This window comes from Phaethon aethereus (genome assembly GCF_964289735.1).
Source record: "Phaethon aethereus genome assembly, chromosome: 1".
In the NCBI taxonomy this organism is placed as follows: domain Eukaryota; kingdom Metazoa; phylum Chordata; class Aves; order Phaethontiformes; family Phaethontidae; genus Phaethon; species Phaethon aethereus.
In genome coordinates, this window is record NC_138575.1 from 208,129,991 (window position 1) to 208,152,430 (window position 22,440).

The 22,440-nt window shown below is 39.5% G+C and overlaps 1 protein-coding gene across 1 annotated transcript in view; it reads right to left on the reverse strand.

Moving 5' to 3' along the window:
• The window catches only part of ARHGAP42 (Rho GTPase activating protein 42), a 167,797-nt gene extending 145,692 nt beyond the window's left edge, over nt 1–22,105 (reverse strand). The window contains exon 1 of the mRNA XM_082001394.1: nt 21,825–22,105. Within this exon, the coding sequence (XP_081857520.1) occupies nt 21,825–21,978 (154 nt within the window). The 5' untranslated portion in view covers nt 21,979–22,105. The remainder of the gene's footprint in view (nt 1–21,824) is intronic.
• Nucleotides 22,106–22,440: the final 335 nt, after the last annotated feature.

Below are 22,440 nucleotides of genomic sequence, written 5' to 3' on the forward strand. Positions count from 1 at the left end.
GGGAAATCTTAGCAAGATTAAAACCAAACAAGTTCTGTACCTGGATGCAATTCTGAAATCATCAATCCTTTTTAAAACAGAATTGGAATTCTCTGTAGGAAAAAAGTTTCAGTTAGTCTAGGCAACATTTGTTGATTAAAATGAACAACATGATCCAAACCGACAGAGCAAACATGGTAGTCTGGATTTTGGATGTTGCTTTCCAAATACGTTAGTAATTAATTAGTAATACAAATAGTACTTTTTTCTTTTCATGAGCATGTAAAACGCTTAACCGCAATGGATAGTCCTTTCAGAGCTCAATGTGTATTGACTACAATCCTGTTTCATCTCCAGTAGAACACGTAAATAAATAAGAATCAATGAACAGCCTACGATCCTCAAGAGACTGCATGAGTAGCCAAGTAAAACACCTTCTTCCCAAAACATTCATGTTAGCTTCCTTGACATAAGCAAACAGAGCACATTAAAATTATCAGCTGCAAGAGGAGAAAAACAAAGTACTAAATAGGTTGGGGTTTTTATATTTAATTCTTCTATTTAAAATTACAGCATCCGACAGAGGGTTTTTCAGATATCTTTGGGTCTAACATGCAGGGCAATACATAGTTTCTCCAAAGGAATCATTCTGTTTTGTCAATTGTTTCTGAATTAAGGGTCCCCAATCTACACATTGTCATGAGAGACCATAATGACTCTTGTTGACTGTTGTAATAGCTCACCTATTGGGACTGTGATCCTCTGGCTCCCTAAACACATAATATAACATCTCTTATCAAGACAATTATTCAATAAAGACAGGCTGGCTAAATCCTTTTACAAGCACTTTTCAATACAAAACAATACTCCTAGGATCCACTCTGCACAGACAGTACCCAGAACACTGATATAATCAGAGCTACCTCAATGCAAGCTGGTTACGCTCATTATTTAGCATCCAAAGAGCTAATAGGTTTAACTCTGAAATCATACCCTCAAGCTAAATATATAAATTAATCTTGTGTGTTCTGCTGTCAATTTTCATAATGGCTGGATGAGAAAACAAAGAGAGATCACTGTGGAATATTAATTATAACGTGGATAAAGACTGTACTTAAAATTAGTGTGGGAAGCAGTAATCATAAATAATCTGGATGAGAGAACTAATATGACTTTTGACATAAATAGCCTCATTGGGCATTATTTTCCTATTGGTTCCAGAGGCCACAAAGATACATACACAGTTACTAAGAAAAAGAGCACCAACTGAGTGAAACAAAAACTGTGACTTACGGTGCCAATTTCTCAGTAATGAGACTCTGGTTGCCTTTTTTTTTTTTTTCCTTCCTCCTCCTTTTTCTAACATGAAAAATGAAACTTCTCTTCCCTCAAAGAAAAACAAAATCAAATAATAACCCTCAAAAGTTCTTCCTTAGCAGCAAAATTTTAAAAAGTTTTCAGCTTAAGAAGTCTTCTTGAACTTAATTTTCCAGTGGCTAAGAGATTATGCAGCTGCTAACTTTACTAGTTGGTATATAGCTTCCCAAAATACAACTAACAGTGATTTTAAAATTCATGGTTTTGTGCTACTGAACAAAAAACCAGAACATGTTTCTGTGTATGAATAATTCTGTTTTTCATCTCATCTGACAACAGATAAGCACAGCAGAAGGGCTTGAGAGAATTTTGGCTTCTTAAGACTTACAGGTTGAATCTCTGATAACTTTCAAGTGTATGTGTAAATGATTATGGCAAGAAAAAATAAATAAGAGTGCATTTACTGCAATAGTCTAAAACAGTAGAGTTACCTGAATATTTCCTTATCACTGCTGTCTGCGTGACTGCAGCAAGGTGTAGAAGAACTCTTCTGGATAAAACTTATCACTGACACAAATTATTTTAAAATTAGATACAGAAGGCAATGCAACACAGACAACATTCAAGGCAACAAAAGATAATCTGAAAAATACAAGAGTTTTTTTCTTTCAATAAGAACTGTGCAGTAACAGAATGATAGACCTAGCGTTAACTGAAAATAACGTGTAGAATGAAGATTGCTGTAACAAACTCAGAGATACTAGAGACACAGTATATAGTCTGCATTAAAAAGTGACAGACAGAAGAATTATTTATTACCTGGCCTTTAAAAAACAACATTTGATCATTTAATTAAGCATTGCAGGAATCTGTATGCACAAGTGACATACAGAGAAAATGTATTTTTATAATATAATTTTGTATTTATGTTGAAATGCAACTTTGATAAATACTTCCATCATCTGTAGAACATGTTTTCACAAAGTTCTAGGATTACTCTTTTTACTATGGAATTTTTTATTTTAAAAGATAAACACAGGAGCAGAGCTATTAAGACTCTAATAGTACAAGATTCTGACAACTTAAAAAAAAAAAAATTCCTAGTGGTACACCTGAAGGCCATAATGGGGAAATATTTTACTAGATATCATTCATCATCTTCTCCTGGGTGTCTACTCCCAAGGGTATGGAGAAAGTCTGGCATATTTTTTAAGCATGGGATTACTAAAACAATTTTTTCCCCACAACACATGATTTCTAGAATTGTTCCTCAGCACTGTATCTTGAAAAGGAGAACAAGTCCTGAGAATTAATTCTGAAGTGGGAACAGGGGGGCGGAAAAAAAGTCTAACCTGTTGCTGAAAGCACAGAAGAAATATGGATATTTACTAACAGTGCACACTGCACCGTCATGATTAGTATGTCCTCAAGTGTCAGGGTTTGGGCAACCTCTGTTATCCAAGGTGATTTTTCCTTCTCCCCTTTGTCAACTGGGTTCAGCCTTCAGGGTTGCAGACATTTCCTAGTTAGTTTAGAAGCCCCAAAGATTTTTCTTTCTTCTTGAACCCCTCCCACACCACCTTTTCAAACACTTCTCCATTTTCAAATTCTAGCACTAACATTGAGTTTCCCTCTGCGATTTCTGGAAAACATCACATTAGTCCCAAACATCCCCTTTGTGTGTTGGCGAGAAAGTTAGTTTTCTATGCTATAGTCATCTTACCTTCCAAAAACCTATCTGCTTGGACAACGGCTATTCACAGTAACCATTTTTATTGTCCTCATTTGAATGCATAATTTACAGAGAGTAGACTGCCCCTTGTTCAGTTTAATAAAAAATTAGACTTCTGAATTTTAAATAGGAAGATCCCTCAGACAACACTAACAACTCCAAAATCGCATCTCCCTTCATGTCATCTTTCAAATATTTGCAGACAGCTACCAAGACACTCTCAAGCTTTATTAAGCTACTGCGGGGTGGGGGGAAGATTCATTCTGTCTATGGGTTATTATTTTTCTAGGGAGGGTGTAATGAAGGTAAAAGAGTCTAAAAGCCAATGGCCTCAGAACCAGTTTTTAAGGTTAAGTATTTGTTTCAATATAGCATTTTGACCAACAGTACATAACAACAAGAGAAAGGTGGCTGCCTGGAGCTCTCACATTCAGCAGAAAAGATGGCTGACAACAGCTCCAGAAAGACCACACACAATTTCCTCTAAAATACTTCATAAGTTGGAATTGCTATCAACAGGAAGTGTTTCTATTAATTGGGTTTTTTTTTGTTTGTGTCAATCTCATGTTATCCAAACCACTCCAATGACTAAGACATTACAAAGACAATTCCCTGACATTGACGTAAATCACCTGGATGAAAAAAAAACAACCAAACAAACAAAAAACCCAACTAAACAACAACAACAAAGACCTTAAACAAACCCCACAAAAGAAAAATAATAATTAAAAAAAAACAAATACCAAGGGGTGCTTGCACAATGGCTTTTCGAGTGAAGAGAAACATGCTTCTGAAAATCACATTCCAGTGAGAATTCAAGAGCTTTTAGCTCTTATTTCTCCATAGTCCTGAAAATTTCATTATCAACCTACATAGTCCTGGTAATATTTTACAATCCAAACAAATCTTTTCACTTAAGGATCAAGGTAGTAGAGTTGTAGGGAGGGTGGCAGAAGGCTCTTCTCTTAAAGCTTCAGCTCTGCTAAGTACTGAGCTCAGCAAAGTGCATGTTCCAGCTGAGAGAGAGTATTCATCTCAAAAGAAACACAAGAGGATGTGGGCTTTAAGCCAGTAAAATATTCAGTGATCTGGAATCTCGCAGGACAGACCTACCAAACTGGTTTCGCAACTGCCAGTGCACACAGACAGCAGTAAGCACTTGACTGGGTCGCAGCTTCTTGTAACGGAATCAAACTTTAGCAGATTTTTCTCTATTATCACTACTGACATTTCTCTTTCCTCCCAAATAATTCCTTTCTGGATCTCAAAGGTGCCTTACTATTTATCAGAGCTGTCAAAAAAATCTGGAAATCAAATTGGAAAAAGGGTGTTAACACTGAAGAGCATATTTTGCTGCTGATATAGATGTTTATAATCAGCATTCATTGCTTCCTTTCTTGAAAAGCAGCAGAAGGATGTCACAACCTTAAATGTCAGGGAGGTAAGAAGATAGAGGAAAATTAAATTTAGGAAGCACACACTAACACACATGGAAAAAATCATCTCAGTTACGTCCACATAGGGATGGGATTTACATTAACTTTAATACTCTGGAAAGATCTTTGAATCACTGTACACAGTTCTTTTACAATGTCAACTCAACAATCATTTCCAGCTTCCCTAGAAACATTCAGGATCAGGTCGGATGGGGCTCTGAGCAAGCTCATCTAGCTGAAAATGCTCGCTCAGGGTTGGGTGGACACGATGACCTTAAAAGGTCCCTTCCAACCCAAAGATTCTATGATTCCGTGATCATCAACAGTCAAAAATACTACGGCTTGTTAGAGAAAGAAAGCACAAAGCAGAAAATGTCATTATTTGATGCATCCACACCTTGAATATTCCATTAATTTTCTTGCAATCCATCTCAGAAAGGGCACAGTTGAAGAAGGCGTGAAGAAGGTTGACAAAGTACAACCAGAGGGGCAGGTTCAGTTATCGAAAAAGAAGAAACTAACTAGACTAGAACTTTTCAGAGTAGCTGGGGAACCAAACCTGCAAGGAAGAAGAAAGAAAAGGAATGCCTTAAAAAAAAAAAAAAAAAATCCAAACCCACATGAACAGGATAGGAAATGCATATAGACAACAGTTACTCTTTCTCATAGAACGAAAACTACCATCATCAGATAAAATAACCAAGCAGCAGATACACAACAGAGGAAGAACCTTCGCCGCTGCAGCGCACGCCTAAATCGCGAAACGCCCCGCTCCGTGTCACAGACCGCTGTGCAGCCTAACAGCACGCCTGGTTCAGACCCGGGTTAGAGAAAGCCATTTCTGAAAAGGGCTTATTTGAGGACACTTGGGAGAACTTTAGGAGAACACTACCTGAATTTAGAGGTTCTCCTCATCTGACACGTTGTAGAAGCCAAGTACTTTTGCATGAGTCAGCGACTGGTTAGTTTTATTCTGGAGGCCTGACGGCACAGGGCATGGCTCTGCTGAGACTGCAGAGATGCTGACACACCTCTAAAGTAAAGTAGCCTCACAAAAACTGAAACTTGTATTTCTGTAATAACAGGACTTCATTACTGACTGCATTAATTTGTTCCATGGGGAAACATGGAAACATCAGGTCTTGCGGAAGTGGAAAAGCTGTTGTGTCTCATGACTTTAAGGTGGTTTGTTTGTTAAAAAAAAAAAAAAACTACAATGCAACTTTCCATATACTTGACATCCTTTTAGAAGCAGAAACCAGCTTTTGGAGAGACCAAATTCCACATAGTATCTCTGGACCTCTCAAATAGTAAAAACACTGTAAATCTCTCCTCCTAAATTTCTCAGAGGCATAAATACAGTCCTTACATTGGAATGAATAAGGAATCAATGGAGTATCGGACTTCATATTTAAAGAGCAAACATACTTTTAATGAAGTTTAACAAAACAGTATGATAAAATTTCTACTGGACAGTATGACATACAGCAGTATGACATGTTCTACTGCGCTGATAATAAGTATTATCTGAATAATCTATATAGCTTCAGAAAAAAAGCTGAACTCTTCCTATGCTATTTTATTAAAGAAAGCACTAGTGATCTGTTTTAAGATCCCCCTCCTACACTAAAACATGCCTTTTTTAGAAGTACCTAAATCAAATTCAAACAACTTTTTAAAAACAGTATTTAACTGTTTATATGTATTTATTTATAGCTAATAATGTTTCTTTATTTTAAACTAAAGCCATATATAGAAACTGAGATGGAAGTGAAATTCCCCGTAACACTTAACTACCACTTAAATTACTCAACACCTGCGTATATACAGTAAAAGACAGGGCATACAAAATTACTATTCATACAAAGATGGGCAGAAGTTAAAAGACAAATCCCCCAAAACCACAGGCTTTATTTCACTGTGGGACAACCGAGACAAGAAGAAAGCAAAAAATGGGCATTCAACTAGTCTATTTTTTATATCTGCCAAGAATCCAGACATGGGATTTGATATGCAGAAACTCCAACTCCCACTGGTACAGAACCTTACAGTCCCTGTCCCTATCCACTGCACTCAGCCCCTTCCTCATATCCCACAAAAGGGGGGCAGGGAGGGAGGAGGAAAAAAAAAAAAAAAGAAGATAGTTGAATCACTTAATACGTTTACAAATTTTAAAAAAAACCCAAAAGCAAAAAAAAAAAAAAAATCAAGCCACTAAAACATCACCCCCCAACCCACTAGTGTTCACTAGTAAGAGTAATACCCCTGTCTTGTATTTCATTCCATTTGTATGAATGTATCGTTGTTTAAGTGACATTTTAATTTACAAAGGGACAAGAGAAGTGTTTGTCAAAATATCATGAAATTCCTTTGGGTACATTCAATGTTCAAGGAAATATTGCAAGATTGATGCTTAATCCAGCAACACAGTACTCAGTGCTTCGTAACAACTCCTCAAGACAAGTGACATACATAGGCATGAAAATAAGTTTTTATTGTAAAATAGTCTTAAGTCTCCAGGTGTATTGAAAACTGTAGCTCCTCACAGAAGACAAATCAAAGAGGCTCTGGAGTGCCAATGACAACAGGAATTGTGACAGTTAGCATAACGCACATTTTACTGACAAATGATTTGGAAACTGTCAGAAAGCCAGTGGGGAAAAAAGATGTCATTTGCAACATTATGTTTGTAAATTTAAGATGATTACCACTCCCAGGGGAGATTTGGGATAGGTTGCATTAAGAGACAACAGCAAAAGAACTGAATCAACACCACAAAGCATCACATTGTTGCTGTGCTGTGGCAATTTACATAAAATAAGAATAATCACGTTTTTAACCTGCTGTATTTCAACTTCATAGAGAAGGCACTAACAGAAATAGTATTGTGTACAGTTATGAACACTGTACAAGAACATAAAAATCAGAAGTTCTTCAGTTTGTATGGAAACAAAGGAAGTGAGTGGATCCTGTGAATTTGTGGGTTAAATTTACTTAGACCAGAGACCAATTTGTCTCTTGGTGTACAGGGCAAAAAGAATGGGGAAATTGTACCTGTTACAAACCTTGTATTTTTTCACTTCCCAATGTAACCCGAATAAAGAAATGCTGAACAAATGACTTAAACATGGCCTCAAAATTTTCATCTTCAATCCTGCAATCTAGGGATAAACAAAAGGTGGTAAGACTTAGACGAACATCATCTCAGTTCCCTTCTCCATAGGAAAACGAGTTGCGCCATACTGGGTGCAGACGATGGCATTTTCAATGAGCCAAGCAACAAAAGTTACAACTTAAAAGTGCAAACTCAAAAATCCTGCATGAGTGTAATCAGGAAATCTCTCAGCATACAAAGAAGATTTGGCTACGTAAACAGGAAATGTACTGCTGTGCCTACACCCCCCTTCATCAAATGAAATATTCTGGATTTCTCATTTGACCTTAGGCTCCCAAACAGCATGAAGATGCAGCAGCTCTAAGCTCACACGGCAAAAAGCCAACCATACCGACTGTATTTATGAGAAAATGTCATTTAGTCTATCGCCAAGCCTTACATTTATGTCTAACAGAATTTACTTGGAGACACGTCTGTGTTTTTAAATCAGTGTATCTGTCTATTTTCTGATTAAATCAGTCATGGTAGTAGATGACAAAACAATGTATATACAAGAACTATGAAAATTTTAAGACATTTGAAGTACTTCAGACAATCTATATCTCAACAGGTTAACAAAGCTAAACTTGTAATCCCACTTTCCTAACATTAAGGATCTTTCAAAACTGTTAGTTTTGCTATCTTTACATACCTGTAGCGTAGCAGCTTGAACTGAACATATTTATTTAGTGTCTGTATATATGGAAATAAAGGTAGTATTACCATCTTCAACTGTTTGGTTTTGTTTCAATGCATATTTACACAAGCATGCATAAGAACTAAAAATAAGCCATCCAGTCTATTCAAAATATTCAAAACTAAGGAGGGGAAAAAAAAAAACCCACCCCTACCCCCCCCCCAAAACCTCCACCAAAATCACAGACTAAACACAACCCCCCAAGATGGTTATTACGGTATAATGCGTCCATTTCAAATCACTATGATGACACCAAAGGAAGGAGAGTATCAGAAGGAACCATATGAGGCCTCACTTGAAAGCATTTTAAAACATGACAAATATTAAACTATAAAATGTCTTAAGGATGTATTCTTCCCAGATTTCAAAGTTCCACATACACATGTACACCAAGTAATGTGAACTTGAAGACTTGAAAGTAGACTGAAGAAGGCAAGAAGGAACCAATGTGATCAACAAGCCCAGCTACCGCTGAACAACAGCAAGAATAGAGAGAATAGAGAAACTTTCCATCAAGATTCTTTACTGTGATATAAATAAATCTTTAAGTTTCTCTTCACTTTAAGCTATTGCAAAAAAAACATATGCTTTATGGTGTTTGTGGTTTCCAAGGAGCCTGAGCATTTTTATATATGCTCTTCAAATCTTCATAGGGTCTTCTCTGACTCTTCACAATTTTTCAGCATTCCCCTGAAAAGAGGCAGCAGGACCAGACTCAATACCCATAAATGCAACAAATACAGCCAATATCCATAAAAACCTTCAACTTATACCTTATACTTGCAGAGATCATACATCTCTGGCATGTCAGTCTGCAAGCCCATGTTCAGCTTATTAAATATACTCATCTTCCTCCTCCACCAACCAACTGCTTTTCATAGTCAGTGTTAACTGGCCTGTAGGCATGCCGTATTCGCTATTTCTTGACTTGTTGAAAATATCCCCAAACAGATTATGCACGGACAACAGAGAGTGACATTTGCTGTGATCCTAAAACTTTTATTTTCCACTCTCAAAAAACAAAAGAAAGTTTTCCAATACAGAAGTCTCACTATACTTTCTAAAAACAAAGAGCTGCAGCAAGAGAATTCCCTCTAAAAACTAGGAGCAAAGTACTGGCAGTTGTCAAGGAGAAACTATACTGAGAAGCTGAAGAACATTCCATTCCTTGTTACTTCAGATATACTGAATTACATCAAGAATTTATGAAATCAAGGTAACATATCCTAAAATCCAATCTGCACAATATACCCAGTTAGTAATTCCTAGATGGAGATTTATGAGTCAAAACACTCAAGCAGTCCTGATGGTTACAAAGCTGCACTATTTTTTCCTAGTTTTACCAGCAGGCTTGGACAATAACATGCTGAAACCGGAGGGAGGGCAGGGGAGGAGTACTACTGGCCATATTATATTTCAGTAAAAGTACGCATACATGGTTAATCAAAAATGAATATTCCCAAAGATTATTTTAACCCCACGGACTTTGTTGTGGCTTAAACCAAGTCCTGTTTAACCAGATCTTACCAGTGACAGGCAGCAATTCTTTTCCTCAAGTCTGCTTTGAACTACTGGACCTCTGCCTGGTGTCCACTGTCTGGCTCCTGAAAGCACAACATTGAAGGAGAATCCAACCCGTGAGATACCGCAAAATGCCAATCCCCAACTCTTGAACACGCTGACTGACAAATATTAATAAGCCTTTTTATGTGAATAACACATACCACTGGACAAGATTCACAAAAGCATCTCTGGGTTCACATATAACAAAGATTTTAGTTTGCTAAGTGAACTATAATTTTTATGAAGGAGCTATTAGATCATTTTTCTTTGTCTATGTCAAAACAGACTCTTTACAGAAGTATGCAAGTTAGTACAGCTTATACTAGAAGGTAAAATATTTGGCAACACTTTGTGAATGAAGGCATGTATTTTTACGCATACACGTTGGTTTTAGCTGAAGCAGTCTCTCAAATGTTCTCACAATTTCTGCCTTTTGCCAGAATAACGGGATTTTACCTCTCCTACAGTAAAGCTTGAGCCTTATTTATTTCAAAGTTTCCCAGAAGGTAAGCTCCATAGCCCTCCAGCTTCCCTGTACATAGGCTAAATAGTAATTCACAAGAGGGACAAGGAAGCATATTTCCATTTTTTCAAGTATCAAACTTTATCAGTACACAGCTTGTTCTAATGGCAGTGGTAGCGCTAGACATGAAATGGTTCAAGAAGGGAAAATTTTTTTTTTTTACTAGATAACCTCAGGCTTGCAGCAGTCTTTTTCAAAGCAGCAAGTTTCAGCTGCATGCTTCCTGCAACTTATAAATTCAGGGAAATATATCACCCCTCCACAATAGTCAACGTGCAAATGTTAAAATTCAGCCAGTTATCCCTCTTTGTGCACTTCCAATTAGCAATCAAAGAACTTAGTTAACTCAGAAAATGTCTTTACTATGAAACCCTACACTATGTATTGCTTGTTCTACCAAGAATTAGTGCTGGTTTTGCATGGCAGTGAGACAAGGGTGAGGACTCGAAGAAGAAGAATAAAATTATTTTTTTATTTGATATTTTTCTAGAAGCAACCAGGTTCTTGCCCTGATATTTTTGGCAACAAGCAGGACAAGGTCATCATAAGACATTATATACTTAATAGAAAAGTAAACAGGTCAGCTGAGTGCTCACCTTATCTGAGATTTATTATAAAAGAGTTACAAGTCTTAGCAGCTTTTAAATAATTCACTCTCCTGTTCCTTTCCTTTCATAAATTCATTTCTCCCCATCAACAACAATAAAACAATTCTCAGACAGTCATCAAATGCCTGGATGGCAGCTGCTTGATGGAAGAGGAACCAAAAGGCATCTCTTCTGAAGACAGAAGTACTGGAAGTACTTGGAGAAGACCTGTATTGGGTTTACATTGGCAAGGTTTTGGGAGCAGGGGAGGAGGGCTGCAGGGGTGGCTCCTGTGAGAAGACATCAGGAGCTGACCCCATGTCAGACACAGATGGCTCCAGCTGGCTCCAAGTCAGACCCACCACTGCCCAAAACCGAGCCCATCATAGAAACTGGTGCTACCTCTGTGACAACATATTTAAGAAAGGTTAAAAAACAGTGTGCAGCAGCTGGGAGAGAGGAGTGAGAAAATAGGAAAGAGCGAGCCCTGCAGACACCCTGGTCAGAGGAGGGGAGGAGGTGCTCCTGGCGCCGAAGTGGAGATTCCTCTGCAGCCTGTGCAGAAAATCACAGGGAAGCAGTTTGTCTACCTGCAGCCCGTGGAGGACTATACTGGAGCAAATACCCATGCTGCAGCCCGTGGATGTGCCTTGAAGGAAGCTGCAGTCCACGGAGAGCCCATGCAGGAGCAGACTCCTGGCAGGAACTGTGGGCTATGGAGAGGAACATGCACGGTGGCACGTGTTCTGGCAGGAGCTGTGGTGTGTGGAGAACCCACACTGGAGCAGTCTGTTCTGGAAGGTCTGTACTCTGTGGAAATGACCCATGCTGGATCATTCAGTGAAGGACTTGTACCCCACGCTGTAGTAGTGGAAGAGCATGCAAAGGAAGGAGTGACAGGTAGGAAGTGTTATGGACTGACCACAACCCCCAATCCCCAACCCCCTGCGCTCCTCAGGGCGAGGGTGTAGAAGAGTTAGGAGTAAAGTTGAGCCTGGGAAGAAGGGAGGGGTGGGGGGAAGGTGGTTTTAGTTATGTTTTTATTTCTTGTTATTCTACTGTGTTGTTAATTGGCAATAAATTAAATTAATTTCCCCAAGTCTAGTCTGTTTTGCCCACAACGGTAACGGCTAAGTGATTTCCCTGTTTTTATCTCAACTCATGAGCTTTTCATCTGATTTTCTCGCCCTGTCCTGCTGAGGAGGGCAGTGAGAGCGTGGCTGGGTGGGCACCTGGCAGCCAGCCACGGTCAACCCACCACAAGAGCACATCTCAGAGTCACACCTCTTTATTTCCCAAAGAATAAGATTATTACAAAAGACAAGACAAATGTGACTTAGCTGTCACTGGAAACTTGTACTTTAACTTTGGCTATAGTTTGATGTGCAATTAAGCTGTCACTGCCATCAAACAACAATTTAATGTCCTGTCCCTATTCTTCCCCCCACCCACCAACTTCCACAATTGCTTCATTTCCCGGGTCGCCCTGTGCTCTGCCAGCATGAGCACTTCCACAGCTGCATAATGAACCACATCAGGAAACTGCAACACATAAAAAATCATTCAGCAAAGATTAGCAGTTAGTTTAGCTCCCTGGTCCGGTAGAACACACAGCTGAGCAAACAGCAATGCTAATACCACCTAATGGACAGAAGGGGGTGGAAACAAGGTCTGAAACTGGGGAAAAAAGGAAGGGGCAGGCTCTGGAAGTTTTCTGTTTGTTTGTTTAGCAGGAGAGCTGGCTTACAACTACACAGGAAAATGTGGCTTCAGACAGATGCTCTCTAGTAACCTCCTTTGGCCAGAAATTCTGGGAGAACTACTGGACAGCTGAACCACTCTTCATGGGAGAGGGCAGAGACAGAGGTGCTAGAATAGGACATACAAGAATTCAAAATTACTGCACAATTAGTGTGACATCCAGTTGACAACACGTAGCACCAGAGAGTTCTGACATGGGGCGGGGGGAGAACCGAAGCCACATCCCAATTCAGCTGATAGACCATGAGCCTTCCTTCCTTGCTACGTCGGTCTGTTTAGTAAGGGACTGGCCTAGACTGTGATAAGTTTCATGAATATGTAACTTGACAAAAGCCTGTCTGACACAATAACCTAAGTAATCATATGCTCATTCAGTTTAAAATTAAACAGAAGAATAAGAGAAAGAAGCTTGTAACAAGAGTTCAACATTTCAGAAATGCAAGCTCTGAGAAAACTGCAAAGGTACAACATGAGTTACCTTGAATTTGCATGTTAGTTGCAAGAAGAACAACTGCATAAAACACAGTGAAATCGGGGTTAACTGAAGAAATTATACAGAGATGTAAGCAGAGGATTGTGGACTGGGTGGGGGCTGATGCAGAGTGGAAACAGTATTCAGCTATACCTGCATATTGATATATATTAAGAAGTTAAGATAACCAAGCTTGGTACCACAAACCAGTGGAACTCCAACAGCACAAGGGCTTAGTCAGCTACCAGTGTGGTGTGTGGCACTCCTGTAGCTACAGGTAAAGCCTATGCACTCTCACCAGACACCAGGTGGTTTCAGCCTAATTCAGGACATTTACATAAACACATTAATATCACACTGTCACACAAATAATAATAAGAAGGAACTCATGAAGCCAAACAGGGGTTAGGACAAATACAATTTAACACTAAAATTCAAACACGTGAAAACACAAGACTTGGTACCCAGGATTTTTAAATTGATCGAATCAAGGAGTCTGCTCTCATAACACAGCAAATATATGCCTATATTTAAGAAGCAAAGATGATGATCCAACAAGAATGCTCCATTAGGTTGATTTTAAAAACAAGCAGTTATTTAGAACACTGTTTGAAGGAAAGAAAAATTAAAAGAAATTGATAGAAGGTAGGCAACACAGATTTATCAAAGGTAAACTGCATCAAATCAGTGGATCTCTCTCTCTTTACACAAGGCGAAAGTTTTATTTCTTTTTAAAAAACTAAAACCACAAAACCGCACTAGGTCTAGTCAACTAGTCACCAGTAAAGCACATGACACCAAACTACAATGGCAGTTTAATAATTAAGGTGGAGAAGATGAGAGCTTATACAGAAGCGACATAGATAAGAAGCAACTACGAAAAGGCTTTGCTGCAAACACCCAAAAAGAGCAATGTCGTTGTTCAATATTATTCAGGGACTGATTTTGAAAACAATTGTTTTTAACACTGGAACGTTTAATTAATTGTTTAACACTGGAACGTGTTAAACATGTTAAACTGTTCTATGATTCTATCATTTCCACCCTGACTTCAGCAGAGCTTGGCTGCTACCACAGAGCAGGGAGGCATTACTGACACGGAACACTGAACTCTCATCTACGAAAAGGAAGGAAAGAGAGTGAAAAGCTGCAGGGGGGAAGAGAGAAAAATAGTTTTGAGGTGTCCTCACCTACAGGAAACCAAAGGAGGAAAGAAATATTTTCCTAATGAATAAAAGGCAAAGAATAATTAAAATGAGGCTTATTTGTCCTTATAAATCTACAGGATCAAACCACATTGATTCTTCTTATTGTTACCTGTTTTATTTTTCATGATGCTTACTTGACTTAAAAGCTCTTTATAAAAGAAAAATAATCCTATTGGTGATACCTACTTTAATTTACATAGTATCTTTCAATGAACAGAAGAGTACCTTGGCAAACAGACACTACAATGCACATCTGACATGCAAACCTCTCAATTTTTAAGCAACCTGCAAAACATCAAGTAACATCAGTAGTAGAACCAACTATATGACCTAGCATTGCAGCACCTTGTATGTTGCTTTGAATATTAAGTTAGAAGAAGATAAGACTTCTGAAGACATACAGAATTTCCATACTATTTTCCCACACCTGAATTATACTAAGCAAAACACCAGTGCAACAACAATATGTTGTTTAAGTTTTTGGTGCCCTGTGAAACACAAGTTTGCACAATTTAGGACAGGGAAGCAATTAAAGTTGGTAACTTCCAACTGATCTGAAAAACGATACTGGAACATAGCCCAGAGTTCATAACATGCTGTGAAATATATCATCTTTCTAATGACAGTTATTTGCACTTTACAGGGTGACAATGGGAGGTTAGATTACTGCCCAACAGTACCTCAGTCTCATATTAATATGGAAGAAGGTTAAGCTATTTTTCTTCAGTTTAATATTTACTTTGCTGCTACTGCTTATAAGATCCTGAGACTTTTTCCATCTTTTATTATATACACTTGAGGAAGCCATGAACTCTAATTTCATTTAATGATTGATGATGTCACAGAATACGATAAGTAAAGATCAAACCTCTGAATGTTATTATACTACTTTTGTTTACCCTACTTTTACTTCTGATGTCCTGAACATTCAAAAGTGAATTCAAAAAGGCTTAGAAAAGAGCTACCAAAATGACCAAGAAATCAGAGAAGCCCTCAGGAGAGAGGATGACAACAGCTTGCTCTGTCTAGCAAAATGATGTGATTATTCCTGAAGCAAATTCAAATAAACAGTGCAGAAATGTTGAGTGAAAGGAAAATGAGCATAAAAAAATTTGAATTACCAGATTAAATTTATTTTCAATTAGTTACTCAACCCTCAGAGTAACAAGGTTCTAGAATGGCCCTCTAGCAGAAACAGTAAGGATAAAACCTGTTTTTAAAAAGGAGTTTGACAAGTAGGGATTACACAGAATCACAGAATCACTGAGGTTGGAAAGGACCTTCAAGATCATCAAGTCCAAGATGATCAAGTACATGATATGATACTAGCAGGAGACTGGATTTAACATAGGGAATCCATGTGTTAAATCCATGTTTCCCTTAGAAACCCAATTCCCCTATATTCCAAGTCTATTTATAATTACAGTTTCGAGACTATAGGAAAAAACAGAAAGGCAAAAACATAGCACTGCTTTACATATCACTCAGTAGGAAGAAGGACTGTTTTGTCCTCTGTATTCTTCACAAAGAATGAATACAAAGTTATTTACTATTACAGGAAACAAGTTGCTGTAGCACTTCTGCCCATGAAAACCCAAGAGATCTGTACGAGTTCAGTGACCACTGCATCATATTTTCCATTGTAGTAAAGACAATATTCATGAAGCAGCTGGTCTCTTATTAATAGAATTCACTTATCTTATTCATAGCAAATGAAGCATGTAGTAGACAACAAGCCAACTGGCCAATTCAGAAACAGTTTAAATTTGACCTTTTCAGAAATCAGTTTAAAAATTTGAAAATCCTAATCTGAAAAACTGCACGATATTTTCTTAAAGCAGAGATATCATTTCATATAGCATTTGAAACTCAAACCCACTCCTTTGGTAACCTGACATCATCCAATTACAAAATTTCTCTGAAGAATACTTGTTTCAATACTGAGGCACAAGAACACCCATGTTGAGTCATTCATTAACACAGTATGTTGAGACATTCATTACTGACAGTATGGGAATTCACTTGCAGGGAATTCTTGGTTCAAAATGAAACATCAGGTGACAGACAGAAAATACTGTGCTCTGTAACAGTCCACTACATATACTAGTATTTGTTTCCTCCATATATATTTGGCTACAGATAATATGATACAGACTGCAGCTGCGTTAAACACTAGAGGAAGCAATCAAGCTCCTTCTCTGGCCAAGAACCAGCTTATTGTTGGTATCTTTACATGAAAGGCTGAACGCTGCTGGAATTGTTTTTGAAAATTATGTCCATAATCCACAGATAACTCAGACATCAGCAGAAGCTGAGCAGGACAGTACAAATGCCTATCAGAAGTAACAAAACAGTGAGGGAGCAGGTGACTTCAAAACATTAAAGCCAATTACTAAGTTTCAACTTCCCTTTAGTGGGAAACTTTTTTCCCCCATTGGTAAGGGAATAATTTATTTAGAAACTTAAAAGAAGTAACCTGCCTCCCACCCAACCCTAACATGAAAGTCAAGTTACGCATTTCTGTATTATATGACCAAAACAACTAAAAGCAATCCATCTTCGAAGGCAATGTGAGTTATTTCTGAAATTCTCACCAGGAAGCTATACTGTTATAATTCCATGCTCACCATCATAGTATCACATAGAGAATATGAAGAATCAGGTGTTTTACATAGAATCTAATTTGATAAAAGCAAATGATTGCTACCAAGCTTCAGTAGTTATTATTCAGTGAACTCAGTCCTGCTCCAGTTAGAAGCTGGAAAAGACATTGTAAAGATACAATCTCATGAAAATATGTGAGGCCAAGATACCTGGCAAAATGCATCTCTGGAAAGATACAAAGGAGTTTTTTTAACATGAAAAAAAAAAAATCCCAAGAGAGATAACAAGATCATAGGTTCTTATGCTGTATTTTTGTCTTTATTTTTTTCCAGCCAGCTAACCCCTCAAATTTCCATATATATAGCCAGGTTCATCACTGTATTTTTATAATTAGGTTTATCAAAGAAGAAAATCATCCCTGAAAACTGTATTTCAAAATACTTTCAAGACAGTCTTTTCAGTGTGGAATTTCTATAAAACCCTGATGAAAAATACTCCCTCAAACTCCCCACAAAAGATGGTATTTCCATCTTGTGCCTGTTTCTCTCTTTCTCCATGTGTTAAGTAATAAAATAAAATTACTAACGATTGCTACTAATTACAAATTCCTAACAATATCTGTTAAATCTTATTTATATTACACCACAGCTCTGCATTACTGTTTGCATCATATTAAAACACTTTAAAGGTATAGCATTACTTAAAACAGCTGCAAATCCACTGAATTTTCAACCATTTAAACCCAAAATTATGTAGTTCTCATCTCTGAATACATGAACTTGTTGCTAAAATAGGACTCAACTTGGAGAGAGGCAGCCTCAAAAATCAGAGGGGGAAAACTGAAGGTTCTGCATGGCAGTAAGCCATGAGATCACCTGTGAAAGATGCGTGTTACTTTTTTTGCTTGTTTAACGCAATATTCATTAACGTTGGCAGAACAGTAGGCCTATTATGGAAATTAAAAGCATACAAAAATTTCTATAATGAAATTCCCTAAATAATCTATATGACAACACCCTAGACTAGGTTGGTTTTTCACAAGGCAACTACGATGAAATTACAAAGTACGCTACTGACAAAAAGCACAGGAAAAATAGACGTGCTGTTTTAACTGAAAAGAAGCTGGAATGAATGAGAAGGAGAAATTTCAGTTCTGCTGGACCTCACTACGTGAAGCATTTAAGCATATGTACTTTAAACATGCATCTGAAAGATCTATTAAATTAGGTTCCTGAAGAAGTTATGAAATCAACAGTTACCTAATAATCAACAAAGCCAGTTGTACCAGGAGATGTTTTTTCTAAAAAGGTTTGGTTTTTTTTTTCCCGATTCATAAGTTAATGACAAAGAAACCCTCCTCCAGGTGCACCAAAGAAAACTACTTAATTGTGCCTACACACAGAGTTAAACCTCTGTTGAAAGGTAACCTTTTCACAGAATCACAGAATCACTAGGTTGGAAAGGACCTTTAAGATCATCAAGTCCAACCATTAATCCAGCACCACCATGTCCCCTAAACCATGTCCTGAAGCGCCACATCCACTATTTAATGTAATAGCAACATCTAGCATACCCATAAACTAAGCCTTTCAAGAGACAGTAATGTATTTAGTACCTCCGTTGATTTGAAAAAGAAAATGTAGTCTCTCACTGCAAACACTAACTGTAGGACAAGGCTGAAGGAGGCACAATGGCCATACAAATATAATGCTAACGCCTAACTAAACTGGACCATGTAAGCCATGCTCTTCTAGGATACTCCCGGAGTCTTACATTTAGAAAGAGAAGGAAACAGTGCAAAAAATGCTAGGAAAAAGCTGGTGAGGATATCAATCTTAGCATTATCAGCTCTCCCTGGATTCACAATAGTCAACTGCTACTTCATGGAGCACAGTATTACAGCTCTACGTACTAATTTGGAAAGCAGCATTCTTCAGAATGAACATAGCAAAACCACATTAAAATAAAGTCCTTAACTTGGGACAACTCCAACAATTAAAATTGTTTGCATACTACAGTAAGTGTATTTGTTCTACCTTCAATTTATGTGGAATCTTTTGTCAGGTATTTATAAAGATTGCATTTTTACACTAACTTCTTAGATACTACATTGTGCACAAATTAATATCTTGTGACTTTTGTAATATAGAAGTTTAATTCCATCTCAAAAAACATACTGTAGTTTCATATAGTATCTTACACGATTGTAGTATTTTCTAACTACATTAGGTCAGCCTCACTGTCTCTTCTCTAAACATGGTCAGGAAGGATATGTTCCAAAACTCATTTCCACTGAAGCTCTGCAGCACAGTCTGTTTTTTTTCACCAACAGAACTGATCCTCCAAAATGATATGTAAATGAAAAATCCTAGATCACCTAAAGAGATAAAACGTGGTAAAGCCCGTTGTTCTCCAGGGCTTGTAGGTTATTAAATATTCAAAGACCAAATCGTAAGAGTTCATCACTGAAATCCACTACTTACTCCATCGTTTGATGAGATTTCAAAGACAATGAAAAAAAAAAAAAGCCTTGCATGAGTACTTTACACCCCACTGATTTTAAAGGTCAGTAGGAATAGCTAGCATACTTTAATGAGTCAAAAGTTCTCTACTCTAGGAAACATACAGTAGTGATACTTGCCATAACGGGTACACTGTCCTTGCAGCATCTACACCAGAGTCTGTATAGTGTACAGCCAGGATTTCTGTTTTGTTGAGAAAAATCCAGACATTTCCCCAGTTGCCCTAACACAGGGACTAAGACAGTATTCTGTGGAAGGCATGGTCACGAAACTAAAGGATTTGAAATGAACAAAAGGAGAAATATTTCTTACTACACCAGAGCAGACCTTATTTTCCTAAGGCTAAAAGACACTATACCACACAGCATTTTAAAGTTGCACATAGAATACAATAAGCATTGTGTCAAACACAATAACATTTGAACTAAAAAGTTTTAAAAATCACAAGAAATTGCAAGTTTAGTCATTACTTGAGAGAAAAATATTGCTTCTCCTTGAAGAGGGAGACAATTGTTAAACATGTAGATTCAGGGTCTAAATCTAGCAATGACCCACAAGTATACTTCACAAAAATAACGGGATTACTCACTTCAGAATCAAGGTCTAAATTACTTCTCAAGAATGATATTCCTTCTACAGCAGTCTGTCTTTGACAACTTAAGAAAAAAGCTGTATTTGTACATATTTGATCTGGAACAAAAAGCAGTCATTTTCCAGTACTAGTCCAGGTCAAAAAAAAAAAAAAACAAACATGTGGTATCTTAACCTGTCATTACTATTTGTGCACAACATCTTACAGGACCAGGTTTATAATAGTAAGTTTTCATTAAACTTATATTTTTCCTACTTAAAACAAGCTCAAACTTTCTGTTTTATGGAGCAAGATTTTCAGCAAAGAGAAAGATCTAAAGTACAACTAAAAACCAAACTTTTTTGCTCTGGAAAGAACAATGTACCACTGAGTTTTGAGATAGATACATATATACACACACACACGCACATTTTCTATGTATTCTATCATCTCACATTCTGTGGGCATGGATACAGGAATTTATTGAATTTAATACAAATTCGTGTAAGATGCTCGATTTGTATCCAGGTACTCACTAAAACAGATATGTGTCCAGAAATACATGCACTTTCCTGAAAAAAGTCTAAAAAAGACAGTAGCTGCTTTATGTAAATGCAATGCTGTAAATAAACTATATATAGTCAATGCATTCCATCCTAACGTTGGCCAAAGAAAATCTTCACAATTTGACGTCCTATACCAAGTAAAGAGACAAACTTTGGGTTCAGACTCCGGGTTAGCAGCAGTTTGGTTTCTGTGAGCAAAGGGCTCAGAGTAACACCTGCTCCCTGTCCACCTAATGAGCAAGACTGCTACCCTTCACCCTGCAAAAACTTGCATACCGTGTCAATGGGGCAGGTATTTTTGAGGATTAAAGTGATTCTTTGAACATCATATGTTGCAGCACGAGAAGCTGTAAGGTACTTCTCTGCTCGACCTGAAGTAGGTAGCTCTGGGTAAGACAGCTCCAAAGCGACTTAAAGACAAGTAGGTGGCACGGAGTTACAGGAGAGGAGGGCAAGCCGCGCCTAGCAACGCTCATGGCAGTTCCTAGTTTTCACTTCATGCCCTTCAAAGCCTGGGGGCCGTTTTCACGCCCCGGGAAGCTGTCAGCGCCCCACTGACGGAGCTTTAAAAGCACGAAGCTGTTCATCCTCACCTCTGCTCTCCCCATCTTCCACAGCGCATAGAAGTTAAACTACTACATGAGACGGGGGAAGGGGGAAATAGAAACTCTCTTCATGTAAATTCACTTCAGCGTCTCGCTTTGCCCACGTACGACGGGCATCTCCATTATCTGAAGACACCCAACGAGCAGCCAACGTCCCGCAACGAGATGCACTCCGCGCCGGGCCGGTGCGGCGACGCTCAGCCCCCACCCCCGGGGCTGGGCGCTTCCCCCTGCCCGGGCGGGACCGCCTCGGCCGTCCGCCGCCCCGCGGCAGCGCTGCCCCCGCGCTGCCCGCTGACCCCGCCGGGAGAGCGCGGCCGGGCCCGCGGCCCGGGAGCCGCACCGCCCCCGCTCCCCCGGGAAACCCACCCAGCCCCGCCGCAGGCGAGGCGAGGCAAAGCGGCGGGGAGAAAGTTTACGAGGCGCTTTTCAGCGGCTGCCGGCAGGGGAGCCCACTCCCGGAGCCCATTCAAACAAAAGAAGCCCCTTCTCCTGCCCGCCGCCGCCAGCTCCCCCGCCTGACTCACTTCGCAGAGCCCCGATGAGGAGACTGCCGTCCTTAATCAGCTCCTTAATGAACTTGTTCGTCCTCTCCAGCTCGATCTCGTGACACTTCAGGCGCTCCCTGAAATCCGGGCTGTCCAAGTAGGAGTCGCTGAACTCCAGCGTGGGCAGCCCCATGGCAGCAGCGGCGGCGGCCGCAGCCACCCGGCCGGCGGCGAAGGGGTGGGCGGCAGAGGGAGGGCCGCGCCGAGAAACGGCGCTGAGGACAGAGGGGAAAGTGGGGGAGAGGCGCGGCGCGGCTGCCGCCCCCTCCGCCTTCCCGGAGAGGCTCCCGAGCCGCTGCACCGGCCCCCTCAGCGCCCGCCGGCGAGGCAGACGGCCGCTGGCGGCGGAGGCGGCGCGCTCCTGTCGCTGTCACCGAGCTACATGCTGCCCGCGGTGCCCCGCGGGCTCCAGCGCCGCCGCCGCTCCGCCGCTTCCGGCAGCGCGCCCTCTTCCTCTCTTCCCGGCCCTAACTCCCGTCTGAAGCTCCCCCGGCCCGGCCGAGGAAGCCCTCCTCCCGCCGCGGCATGCTCACACGCCGGGGATGCGGCCCCGGCAGTGCCCGCCCCTCGTTCGCCACCGCCCCCTCCGCGCTCT